The following is a 12,721-nucleotide window of genomic DNA, read 5'->3' as shown; positions in this document are numbered from 1 at the left end:
TCTGCTGTGCTGCAGCAGAAATTAGATCTGTGGTCCCTGAGGCATCCTTTCCTCTTTCAGGGTCTCACAAGCATTTAGGATTTTCATAAATGAGCTTGAAAATGGGCGAGAACCTCTACTCTCCAGTCCATCTGCGTCCCTGATGCTATCCTCACCGTCAACTCTGAGGGGCCCTTGAAGGAGGTGGTTCCAGTGCTAGGGTGTCATTGCTCAAGCTGGGAGACTCAGGTTGACTTCAGGTTTCCTTTGGGGCACCCCCAAACCACAAGCTTCTGAAGTTCACCATCTCCCTGGGTACCACCAGCCACTGGGGCACAGACTTCCACTACTCCTAAGAGGCTCCTCCTCTCCCTCCCTCCTCTGCTCCCCAAAAGGGGGTAGGGTTGGTTTTGAGCACATGCTCTCTGCTGTGAACTGGAAGCACTAAGGACCTGGCCACTTCCTTGGACAATGGAAAAAATTCAAATACAAAATATTTGAAATTATGTGCTATAAAAGCTACTTATCACAAAGTTTTGCTGTGATTATCTAATCTAAATCAGGTCCCCAGTCATACTCCCTATACCCTGCAATAGTCACTGCTGGGCCCAGATCCCCTTTGCCCCGTCTATCTGTGCACCCATTCCCTGACTGTGTTGGCTGCCAGGAGATACACTGTTCCCTGGAGAGCCCTGGACCCTGGCAACGCCTGGTTATGCCCTCCCTGGGGGACGGAGGGAGGGCAGAGCCAATGGCTGACCACTGCATACTCAACACGAAGGCCTAGGATCTTGCTTCAAGGTGGGAAGTCACTTGGTAACATCGTGCTCTGTAGCTCCTGTGGGATCAGGCAGAGGCCAGACTCCAGCTGAAGCCACATCTTTGCTCAGGTTCTTCCCCTGCCCTACCCTGCTTCCCTCACAGATTTCTCCTGAGCGCACAATCTCAATAAATTCCTTGCACAAGAAACTGCTTCAGATTTTGCTTCTAGGAACCTAAGGGACATCTTCTATTTTTTCTTCCTAGCATGTGTCACAATTTAAAATCAAAGATTTGTATGCCTATTGGTTTAATGCTTGTTTCCCTCACTAAATGAAGGCAGAAGCCATACTTATGATGTTCACTGCCATATTCTCAGCACCAAGTGAGGTGCCTCCCATAGAGGAGAGCAACACACATGCTTTGAACTCGAAAGTTACAGGAACCAAGGCGCAGGAACCAACTAGAAAGCTACAGGGACACAGCCTCTGAGCCTCCCTCTGCAGACACTTTCCTCCTTGGGTATTCTGGCACATAAGGTTGAAAAGGCACCCTACAACGGCAGCCTAGCATCTCTTGTGCCCATGATCCTCAAGCCAGTCCTAGATGGGCAGATTCCAAAGCTGCAGTTGACAATTTGGCCCAGAATTTGTCACCTAATTCCTCATATGAGCTATGGCTGTCACCACATCACAGGGTAACAAACTTGGCGTGGGGGCAGTTCTCAGATAAGGGTCACAAGCCAAGCAGATAAACCAACAGCTGCCTGTCTTACAAGCCTCATTCTGATTCAGCTGAAATCCAGACAGCTTTCATATTTCACTGTTCTACCAATACCCCTGGGAAAGGCTGGGTCCACAAGCATGGATGGATTCATATGAACATCTCCTAATGTCCAGATGTCAGTGTTTTAGGTATTATACACCACAAATAAAGTTGTAGTAAAGCCCTCATTTAACTAGAACATGGAAGAACTGTGGAATTTTAGGTACTTTAATTTTTTGAAAAGCTTTGTTCTCTTTCGGTATAAAATGTTTTTTCTGAACATCGTAATTCTCTTTTCTACTGGGTCGTCTGTCTTCAGTTATTGAGGGACTGCTGACTTGGGGTCTTTATTCTGAGATAAATGACTTCTAGGCAAGTCACTGATCCACAGGGAGATCAGCCTGGGTGTGTCTGGATGTCAGGTGAGTTGTTACAACCATGTTTCCTATCAAAACCCTAAAATCGGTTCATTTGTTTTGTGGTACACTTCCTACTCCTAAAAGGTACGTAAATAAAATGACCCAGTTAAAAAAATGATGAGAAGAGAGATTTCAATTATTCAGTGTTTCCAGTTTTTCAATGAGGGATACAGATGTAAAAGCCAGGGCCTCTTCCCACAGAATTTACAATCTGGGGAGAGAATAAAAGAGATCCCACATAAAACAGGCAAAGAATTCTAGGAGATAATGTCCATCAATGCGTTTTCCAAAATACAAGTTATTTCACAAATGTGTAACCAAATATTGATTCCATGGTGCTTCAGTTATATCTGAAAGGGCTTTGAGAAAATAAGAAATCCTGTTACTGGATAAAACTAATGGTCTATCTCGCCTTTCCAGCGGCACCAAAGGAAGCTGTAGGGAGAGCAGGGGTTAACCGTCAAGATAGCTTTTAATTTGTAAATTTATCCAAAGTTTGAAAATATCATGGGGAATCTTAGGAATCCCAGTAGTCAGTGAATGGGCCATCTATACGTCCATTATACCTACAGACTCCACACACACCCACTCAGATGATTCTCAGAATGGGGGTACATGAGAAGTTAATTCTCATGTCTGGCTTCGTTGTTCTTCACCTTTCCCTCTCATATCTTCAATCACCTGTGTCACAGGACATATATAAGTAGTTGGGAAGTGTTAAGCTCTGACAGTAAAGCAAAATCAGAGTTAAAGGCAAATGTTTAATCAATCATGCTCAAATATGAGCTAGTCAATGAAGAACTTTAGGTTCAAAGGGCCAGATATTCTGCAATCCCAAGAAATCGCCATCAGCTTCCGGTTCGGGTTGAGTATTTCCACATTGCATTTTGTGGCCACAAAATTAGTTGTACATTTTTGAGCATTGATCTAACACTAAAAGACTCAAATTAGGAGGCTGAAAGAAAACATTTTGTATCTGTATTTAAAAAAAATCTGTGGATGAACAAGGAGCCAGGCGTCAGTTTCCAATGGGGGGAACGTTCTCATGGAGGTACTGTAAGGCCAAGTCAGTCCACTTCATTTCTTGTTCTTTAACAGATTCTGTGGTGCCGCCATTGTCCTGTTCAGGTTCAGGAAGCTCATTCTGAAAAGGTACAATGGACATTCAGGACGATGTCACACTCTATGTTTACAAACCCCTTAAAACTCAAAAGCACTTGGAATTAAAAACTGTGAGTTCCTAGAAACAGGCAGCATAGAAGCGTATCCTATGGAAAGAGCTAGAAAATAAAAAATGTGAGGAAACATCACAAGTCTCGCTCAAACGTGCCCCATCCGTCTTCAGCCGGGAGTGATGGCATTATGACTCTGGTACTTGTGTGGCAGGCAGTGTGGCAGAAGGCTCAGGACACAGGCTTCTGGGAGCCACTGGGATCCAAGGCCATGACTCCACCATTTGTTGGGTTACTCAGGCAAGGTATTCAGACCCTTGCAGCCTTTGCTTCCTCTTAGGCAACGAGAGAAAAAAAGTAGTCACCATCTCACAGGACTGCTGTGAGGGCTAAATGAGGAAATGCAGGTCAGGTGCCCAGCACTGCATGGGGTATCCAGTGCAAGGACTGTCATCCTTACTAGCGGCTAGGAACACTGAAAAGAGCCAGTACTAAATCTTTTTTTGGGAAGGCTGCTTTATAGAATACCACACTTGCTGGCATGTTCCTTAAGCACAAGAAAGGTATTCAACAACGATCCTGCATCCAATGTGCCTATATTATAATGGAGGTAGGAGCACTGAAAATGTAACACAATAGATGAGGCTTCCCCCTAGTGGTGGAGCAGGGCAACATAAAACAACATAGCCTACCCGCAACTTTCTTAAAATGGTAAGCCATGGGCCACACTTAGTGTAGAATCTGGGGAATTTTTTTATATATTTCGAGCTTTACTGAGATTTAATTTACATATAACATTGTGTAAATTTAAAATGTACAATGTGATGGTTTGATACACATATATATTGTGAAATGATTACTGCAATAAGGTTAACACATCCATCACCTTGCACAGTTCACCATTTTTTGGCGTGTGGTGAGAAGTTTTTGATAGTTTCCTTGTATTTTAAATTTAAATTTATTACTACTGGAACTCTGTTTCGTACTAGAATTCACTGATACCAATATATTTCTTTTCAGTTATCTGAATTTAGACTTTTTTTGCTGTACGCGGGCCTCTCACTGTTGTGGCCTCTCACTGTTGTGGCCTCTCCCGTTGCAGAGCACAGGCTCCGGACGTGCAGGCTCAGCGGCCATGGCTCACGGGCCCAGCTGCTCCGCGGCATGTGGGATCCTCCTGGACCGGGGCACGAACCCGCTTCCCCTGCATCGGCAGGCGGACTCTCAACCACTGCGCCACCATGGAAGCCCGACTTTTTTTTAAGTGTAGCAAACTGTTATTCAATATCTAGACTTATGATTTCCCACTGGACTCCAATGTGAAGTATATGAATATAATAACTTTTTTCCTTCAAAGTGATGTTCAATATGAATAAAATGATTTAATTACAATATGTACAAGTATGTTTGAATCACATCTTGCTCTACAAATACTCAGATTCAAACATACTTGTACAAATTGAAAGGAACTACCATTTTCTCTAAAGCAATATCGCAAAGAGAAAGTTTTGTTTCAGTAACTACTTACAGTTGACAAAGCATAAACAAGTCCTTGGTTAATCAATTATTTAATTCAGATATTATTTAGTTTCATCTTGTTCTAAAATAACACGTTTTTCATTTGGTCACTATTGTCTCTTGCAATGAATGCCAACATATAAAATTGCATATATGCCTGGAAAACAAACACAAAGTATCATAAAGTATCGTGAACATAACAATCATCTATTGTGGGGTACTGCAAAAATGGCCACAATTCTTTGTAGCCACTCCTATGAAAAGGCACTGTCTATTTCCCCAATCTTGCATTGGGGCTGATCATGTGACTTCTTGGCCTAGGCTCCATGAAGCCTTGCAGCTTCCTCTCATGCTGCTCTTAGAACCCTAAAATGATTGTGAAGTCTGGGCTAATCTGCAGGATCATGAGACTGTGGCCTAGTCAGCTCATCATCCCAGCCTCCAGCCAGCCTGCTGGCCGACTGCAAAACACCACCAAGTCCAGCAGAGATCAACCGAGCTGGCAAAGATCACAAGACTCTCTCAGGTGAATGACAAAATCATGACATAAATAACGGCTGTTTTAAGCCACTATGTTTTGGGGTTATTTGTTAGGCAGCAACAAAAGCTAACGACACAAACATTGCCTTAGAATCACACGTCCTGGGAAAAAACACAGATTAGCAACAGGGCCAGGCTACAACTTGGAAGTCAGCATGGAAATCTTCCTCTCCCTCAACCCCTTCCACACAAATGGTCCCCAAATCCTACTATTAGTATGTCCAGAATTCAGCAATTCCCCTCCACTTTCTTGCTTTTGTTTAGGTCCTCCTCCCTTGTCTAGACACTGCATTAGCTTTCTAATTGGTCTCTTTGCCCTGTCACTGGCCCCTTTCTCCTTGACACACGTTCTCTAACAATGCTGCTAAACTGATTTTCTAACATATTTGAGCATGGCAGATCTCTACTTTGAAGATCACTCACTCCTGGATATCCTCAGGATGAGGGCTAAGCATGGCATCAAATGCTCCTCTCAAAATTGGGTCCAAGACCAACTTTTCTCCCTACCTTTTATGAGAAGTATATCCTCCATCCACACTGAATTGCCTCACCAGCTCGAAAGCAGTTTAAAACTCTGAGCCTTTGCATATCTGTCCCCTCTGCTGGTTGGCCCCTGTCTACCCTCACTAAACCTCTTTTCCTCCCTACGACCAGCTTAAATGTGATTTATCTCTCTGAAGTCCTTCCTGATGCCCACCAGGCAATCAGCCACTTCTTACACTACATAGCTGTTCACAACCCTCACTTAGAACACTTACTATTACAATTATTTATTGATATATGTTGCCTCTCTAGACTCCGAGGGGCAGAAACTGTACTTATGTTTACCAAGTCTTAAGGCACATAGTAGGCTTCAAGAATTGCTTGCGGAATGAAAGAACCACCACCGGACAGGATCTGGAGCCTCACAGACTTCGGTGTGAAGTCCAACTTATTGGCTACCAACCTTTGGGCAAGTTCCCCTCTTTGATTCTGTTTCCTTCCTATACAGTGGGCAGAACACAACCACCCTTGAAGGATGTCTTAAGGATACAGATAATGTATGTCAGATTTCAACCTTGGTCTATGACACAAAACAGGTATTCAATAAGTGGAACTATAATTCTCATTATGCTCTTTTGATTATTTTTCTAAACTTGAACTAAGCTGTTACTTGTTATTTGCTATGTTTATTACTCACTGAACATATTACCTCTTATTCTTAGATGAAAATGTAAATGGCAGCAGCACATGGTCTGCCTGCAAGCTCTATTTTATTAATGGCTCTTTGCAATTGGCAGGCTCTAAAGAAAAACAGTCTCTGTTCTCCTTGCTAGTCCTCTGTGACATAAATAGGATTTTTAATAAATATTTATTCAAGCAAAATGTTTAGGTCACTTATTACATTAGGTTTAACAAACTCATTGCAGGAGAATTTTCCAGAGGTCAGGAAAGAAAAGAGCGTGATGGTCTAAATGCAAAAGAAGAAAAGCCAGTTCTCTTCCAAATATTTTCCAGGGAACCTAGAATAGGTATGTGTTCCAAAAATGTGAGTTTCTAAAAATGTCAACTGACAAACCACAGGTAGAGAAGAAATAAAGTGCATATGCCACTGCTTCTTATTCTCCCTCATTGTGTGCATTAAACTTTCATCATCCGGTTTACTAGCTTTGGTGTGGTAGACAGAACATGGCACAGAAGACCTGGGTTCTAGTTCTGGAATGACCCCCTAACTGAGCTGGTCACGTCAGCCCTCTGAACCACATTTCTCTTCAAAGTCAAGCTAAATGTTCTCCAGAAGCTTCTAGAGTTAGAGGACTCCACAGCTTTGATTTCTTTGCCTTACTAGTTTATTTGTCTTGATATCCTACCCCTACTAGGGTCTACCAGATCATACCTTTAACCTATCACCCTCAGCACAAATTACAGCCTACCAGTGGTATTGCAACATCCTCATAAGGCAGCTTGTCTTCTCGCCAAGCATCGTCAATCAAATCCAAGATCCTTCCATCTCTCTGTACCTCACTGTCCATTCTCCTGCAGCTTTGATCTTGCCAGATCTGTAAGCCAAAAAGATTATTTCTTAAACATGAAGACTGAGGAGATGATGTAATCTAGCAGTAGGGTTCTCCAGGCTTTTTAGCCTGGATGTGAATTGTGGCATGATATCACCCTGGGAAAGACTCATCTCATCTGGGTCAGGTTGCAGTTTATTTATAAGACGATAGTCCCTCCCAGCTGATTTTCCCGGTCACACACAGATTCCACCTTTCTGTAAAGTTTTCTCAGATCACTCCAGCTTCAGCACGCATTCTGCCCTTGACCGGTTCTTTCTTGTCCTTATGATCCACTAAACAAGTTAGGTTGGCTATATGACTGATTGCTCAGGCATTACTGTTTCCAATTGCTGTGTGTAAAATTTGTATCAATGACTCAGCATAGCCTTCCCCAATCTGGCCTCAATCTTTTCCCACCTGTCCCTCTTCCAAACACCTCTAACCCTGTCATACTTTCCAACCTTTGCACTTAAAGGTCTTTTTGCCCCATCACTAACACCTACTCTTCCTTCCAAACTCAAAGTTGGGCGTCAGCTCATCGGGGTCAATATCCCATTTCCAGAATTAGGCGCTAAGGTGCCTTCACTCTTCAGGAGCTGGAAGGGTGGATAGCATAAGGCGTGCAATGACCAGGACACGGCCACCATCCCAAGCACTTTGCCACACTTGCCAGAACAAGCCATTACACTTTCCTGAACAAAATTTTTTTTACACGTGTGACTATTCCAATGCTTGGAGTGCACAATCTTGTTCCTTTTTTCCCTAGCTAACCCTCAGTCAGTCTAAAAACTTAGCTCCCAGGTCGCCTCCTGCAGGAACTTTCTCTAAGCGCCAAGGAGAACGCGGTCCCCGCCCCTCCGCGGGCCCCATAGCTCCCTGGGCGCAGTGAATGGTCCCCATCGGGAGCTTGTTACATTGCCCGTCACAGGGTCTTCCCAGACAGGCGGTGCGTACGTTCCCCGGGGCAGGGCAGTTTTATCCATCTCTGTTTTAGAGCTCTGCAAACGTGTAGTTACAGTAGCAAAGCTAGAACGCCTTTTCCCGCGCTAAAAATGACCCTCGCAGGCCACCGCCATCCGTACAGGTGTGGGAGGCGGCCCCACAGCCGCGGCTTCCGGCCCGAGGCAGGATATACCAAATGCGGCAGCGGGGGAGGCCCAGGACCGCCGCGCAAGTCCCTTTCCACCCCTCCCGAAGTGCGGTGAGGGGAGTGGTTATGAGGATGAGGTTAAGAGAACGGCCTCGGCCAAGAGGAGCAGCATAAGTCCGAACGCACCCCCGCTTCTCCAAGACCTAGGCTAGGGGCGCGGGAAACCCTTACCAGCAACCGGCCCAGCGCAGCGCCCGCCTCCAGCGGACCACGCCCTCAGTGTCACGTGACCGGCACGGTCTTCTCTCCGATCCCCAGATATGGGTGAGCCCATTTGCAGGCGCGGAGGGGGAGTCAGGGAGGATGTTGCTTCAATTAAAAGTGAGGGGGCAGTGGGCGGAACGAACGTGCAGACGACTGTGGCTGGACGTTAGGTTGGCGGTGACGCGCGTGCGCGCCCCCGGCGGGAGGTAACGGCGGGAAGCTTCGGGGGCGCGCTCGCGGCATCCCCGTAACAGCATGTGGGAACGTCGGACGAGAGAGGCGCGGCAGTGTCCACAGGCAGCTCTGGCTGCGGTGGGGCCGCGGCCAGTGCGGTCGTATGGCCTGGGGCCGGCTTCCTCAGCGGCCCGCTGGCCTCCAGGCTCGCCCCCGCCGGCCTGGGTCCGCCCCGGCGCCCCAACCCTCGGCCTCGCAGCGGAGGCTCTGCGGACCCGCGAAGCCAGATATGGCCTCCCCCAGCGCACTGTTCGGGCCAGCCACGTGGTCAGCCCTTCCTCGGAGGCCGGGCCGGCGGGAGGGCTGCGGGTTGGGCGAGCTGCTCATCTTCCCCGAGCGGAGTCGGCCGCGGGCCAGTCTTCCACTTCAGGGGAGGGACCCCCGGCCCAGCTCTCCCGCCTGGGCCGCCTCATCTGGTTAGCTTCCTAACATTGTTGAGACTTAGGTCTTTGATGGCAGGTGATAGCGGTTCATTTATGGGTGGGAAGTTTAGCAAGTTGTAAAAAGTGAGTTGATTTAAAAACCTTAATGTTAGTACATTAGGTACTGAAATGTGGCAGAAATCATGAAGGACTGATGTTGGGGAACCCTGAACTTTTGGATTGCTCCATTCAAATCAGGGATGGGAAATAGATAATGAAGTAAGGGAATAAAAGGAACGGGTTCTTAGAATACTTTAATCATGAAGGTATTTGAAGGCAGTAAATCTCGGCTCATAATGTGTTGTTTTGTTTTTTTAATGATTTACAACATCAGGGTAAAGATGAGCTTGCTCTCAGTGACTAGTCATCGTTTACAGTTAACAGCACTCTTACTTGCAGAGTAGTATTCCTTGAGCCTTACAGACGATTCCTAAGCCAGTCTTAAATTTTTTTTTCTTCCTTTAATAAAAGTATTGTAGGATCTGTGCCCTGTACTTATACAGTTCCCCACATGCTTGCATTTAATTTTATTTTCTAGATACGAAGAGGAAATCATAAGGATCGTTAACTACATGTTACCTTCAAATATTTTTATTTATATTGATCATAGCTGTAGCTTAATGATATAACAAAGGGTATGTATTTTCTTATTTGGAATGCAGTATCATCTTTAGATTGATTTTTATCCTGAGCTTCTTGCCTTTTGACTATATCATTACCAGTGATCAGTATGGTAAGAATGACTGAAATTAAAGTGGGTTAGATATTTATAAACATTCAGTTACACTGCTCTTTAAAATGTATTCAGGTTTTAACAATTATTTGTAGTTATTGTATATGTTAATTGTACTGATGCCACTTGTCTCCCATTAAAAGGTAGAACACCTTTGCTTGTTCCTTCCTGTTCTCACTTATGTAGTAGTGGTGGCAGATGGTGACAGTGTCAGTGGTCCACTTTATCAGAGCTTCCTACTTTTAAACATATGTCAACTTGATTTGAAATTCAGCTAAAGCCAACATTGACCTGGGCTTCAGGAATTGAATTTTCGGTTTTTATGTTACTTTGGGTTTTCTTTCTTCAAGAACTAAGTTTGTGTTTTCAGTTTTACAAAACCACAGTATTGTCATCACATCTATGAAAATTAATAAAAATCCCATAATGTCAATATTCAGTCTGGGTTCAGGTTTCCCCACCTGTCCCATACATGTATTTTTATAAGTAGCTTGTTTGGATCAAAATCTCATAGAGATCCACGTGTTGCATTGAGTTGATAACACCTTTTCAGTCTTTTTTAATATAGCAGTTTCATTGCATCTCTTTTTTCCCTTAACATTTTAGATTTAGTTGATTGCATCCACATGGTATCCTTTAACTTGTACATCTATTCCCTTTATTCCCTCTAAACTGGTAGTAAGGTCTAGAAATGCACTGTCCAATATAGTAGCTATCAGCCATTGGTGGCTATTTAAATGAATTAAAATGAAATAAAGCTAAAAATTTCAGTTCCCTAGCTGCATTGGCAACATTTCAAGGGCCCAATAGTTTGGTGTATATGAAAAATATTTCCATAATTGCATAAAGTTCTGTTGAACAGCACTGGTCTAGAAGATTGATCAGATTCAACCTTGACTTTTTTTGTGGGGGTGAGGGCAGGGCAAAATTTCATCGGTGGTGCAAAACACTCCAGAGAGGCACATGATGTCTTGAGTTTTCTCTGTGTGATTTTAAAATTGAGCATCTTAGTGGGTTCAGGTGTTGTCAGCCCAGTCCATCCATCATGAAATTCTCCATGAGCCTTTCACTTAATGGTGAGATCCTTTCATGGATTTAGGTTGCCTGTATCCACTATTGCATCGGCGGTTGCAATATGGTGATTTTCTGATTCTGTCATTCCTCAGCATTTATTAGCTGGAAATTTTTTATGAATAAGAACTTTTTACTTCACCAGCTATTTGACTACCCCACCAGCTATTTGAAATAGTTTGTATAGGAAAGGCAAGAAAAATGCTTAATTCTTTCCCTCTATTTTCAGAGCACAGTAATGAGTTGGTGGCCTGGCAACCTCAAAGGTAACCATGAGGGTTTTGCCATTTTTTTTTTATCATCATGAAATTATAGACTTAAATATATTTAAACTGTTTCAACCTACTGCAGTCTTTTTTTGGGGGGGGTACTCAAGTTGTCCTTTTGTTGGCGAGTGGCAGCCTATTTAAGTTGGCTTCTGTCCACTTTGATATGACCAGTAATCTTTGAGAGTTTCCTTATTTTCTGGTAAAACATGTTCCTGGCTCATTTAAACATTTCTGGCCACCAAGAAGCCCTGGTTCCTTTCAGTGGGAGATGGTGTTTAGAGACCAGTCTGGGTGCTGAAGGTACTCTTGCTACTAGACTGGTCACTGGTTTTAGGATTTACAGTGGCCAAAGTTAGGAAATACGTACATTTTTTAAAAAGAGAAATATCCAGAATTCACAGTGATATTTCCAATTTAATTTCATAGTTTTTTTTAAACACTTGATTTTATATTTGTATCTTTTTCTCTTTTGCCTATTAACATACTTTTTCTGCATTATATATAATGCTTTGAAATTAATGATACCAATTTTGCTATTAATAATATGATTCCTGAGTGATGTTTAGGGTTTCTCTATAGTACGTTTTTGTCCTTAGTATATATCCCAGTTGGAATATGTACAGTAAAATTGTTGCATTTTAAAACCAATGAAACAATTTGTTATATGGTAAGGGTGCCAACTTGATATCTAATTGATAGTTGATTTATTTCATTTTGTTTCCAATATTTTATTTATTTATTTATTTTTTTTTGCGGTACGCGGGCCTCTCACTGTTGTGACCTCTCCCGTTGTGGAGCACAGGCTCCGGACGCGCAGGCTCAGCAGCCATGGCTCATGGGCCCAGCCGCTTCGCGGCATGTGGGATCTTCCCGGAACGGGGCACGAACCTGTGTCCCCTGCATTGGCAGGCGGACTCTCAACCACTGCGCCACCAGGCAAGCCCCTCCCACCTTTTATTTAAAAAACAGAGATCTCCTTAACTAAGTCTTACACCATCATTTTAATTTCTGAAATGGCTATTTTCCCCTATGTGGACTATTTTCACTGTTGTGCTACTGCCACCTGGTGGCCATGGTGGTGACATCATAGTTAAGTTTGTATATTTTTTCCTGTGTCCAGACTTTTCAATTTGGTTTGATTTTGTTTATGCCAAGAACACATTATTAAATAAAAACAAGATATGCTGATGTATTTTAAGATCTGGAATACTGTAAAATATATAAAGTTTGCACATTGGCTGGAACTTAGGAGTCACATTGCCTAGGTTTGAATCTTAGGACTGTGGTTTGTAGTTTACCATAATCAAGTTATTTAACCTTCTGAGCCTCAGTTTCCTCAAAGTAATAGTAGTTATGTTTTAAAATTGTTATGAAGATTGAATCTGACAATATAGACAGGCAGAACAGTTGAACATTCAATGACTTTTAGCTTCTATTATAAATATTCCTA

General features: G+C 43.5%; 2 protein-coding genes and 1 long non-coding RNA gene across 14 annotated transcripts in view; 2 read left to right on the top strand and 1 right to left on the bottom strand.

The window, feature by feature from the left end:
• LOC137224407 (uncharacterized) overlaps positions 1 to 12,721 on the top strand; it is a 224,035-nt gene that overhangs the window by 67,321 nt on the left and 143,993 nt on the right. The window lies entirely within an intron of this gene.
• Positions 2,664 to 8,680, bottom strand: ANAPC13 (anaphase promoting complex subunit 13). The gene is made up of 3 exons (XM_067737761.1): positions 8,510 to 8,680; positions 7,066 to 7,191; positions 2,664 to 3,066 (listed from the first exon to the last, which is right to left on the bottom strand). Exons 2-3 carry the CDS (start codon positions 7,162 to 7,164, stop codon positions 2,941 to 2,943), a joined length of 225 nt encoding a protein of 74 aa, XP_067593862.1. The 5' UTR covers positions 7,165 to 7,191; positions 8,510 to 8,680; the 3' UTR covers positions 2,664 to 2,940.
• CEP63 (centrosomal protein 63) overlaps positions 8,295 to 12,721 on the top strand; it is a 74,415-nt gene continuing 69,988 nt past the window's right edge. Inside the window, exons 1-3 of one of the 12 annotated variants that reach the window (XM_067737753.1) lie at positions 8,295 to 8,602; positions 9,737 to 9,833; positions 11,232 to 11,268. Coding sequence is in view for 4 of the 12 variants with exons in the window: in XM_067737747.1 (XP_067593848.1) it covers positions 8,880 to 9,043 (164 nt within the window). In the remaining 8 variants the exon portion in view is untranslated. Of the gene's footprint in view, positions 8,749 to 8,803; positions 9,044 to 9,065; positions 9,193 to 9,736; positions 9,834 to 11,231; positions 11,269 to 12,721 lie in introns of those variants that run through there. The other 11 variants (XM_067737750.1, XM_067737754.1, XM_067737751.1 and 8 more) reach the window with 11 other exon arrangements.

The sequence above is a fragment of the Pseudorca crassidens genome, chromosome 5 (genome assembly GCF_039906515.1).
Source record: "Pseudorca crassidens isolate mPseCra1 chromosome 5, mPseCra1.hap1, whole genome shotgun sequence".
Lineage (NCBI taxonomy): Eukaryota > Metazoa > Chordata > Mammalia > Artiodactyla > Delphinidae > Pseudorca > Pseudorca crassidens.
The sequence above is the reverse complement of the archived record's forward strand: the minus strand, read 5'-3'. Positions and strand labels throughout refer to the sequence as shown.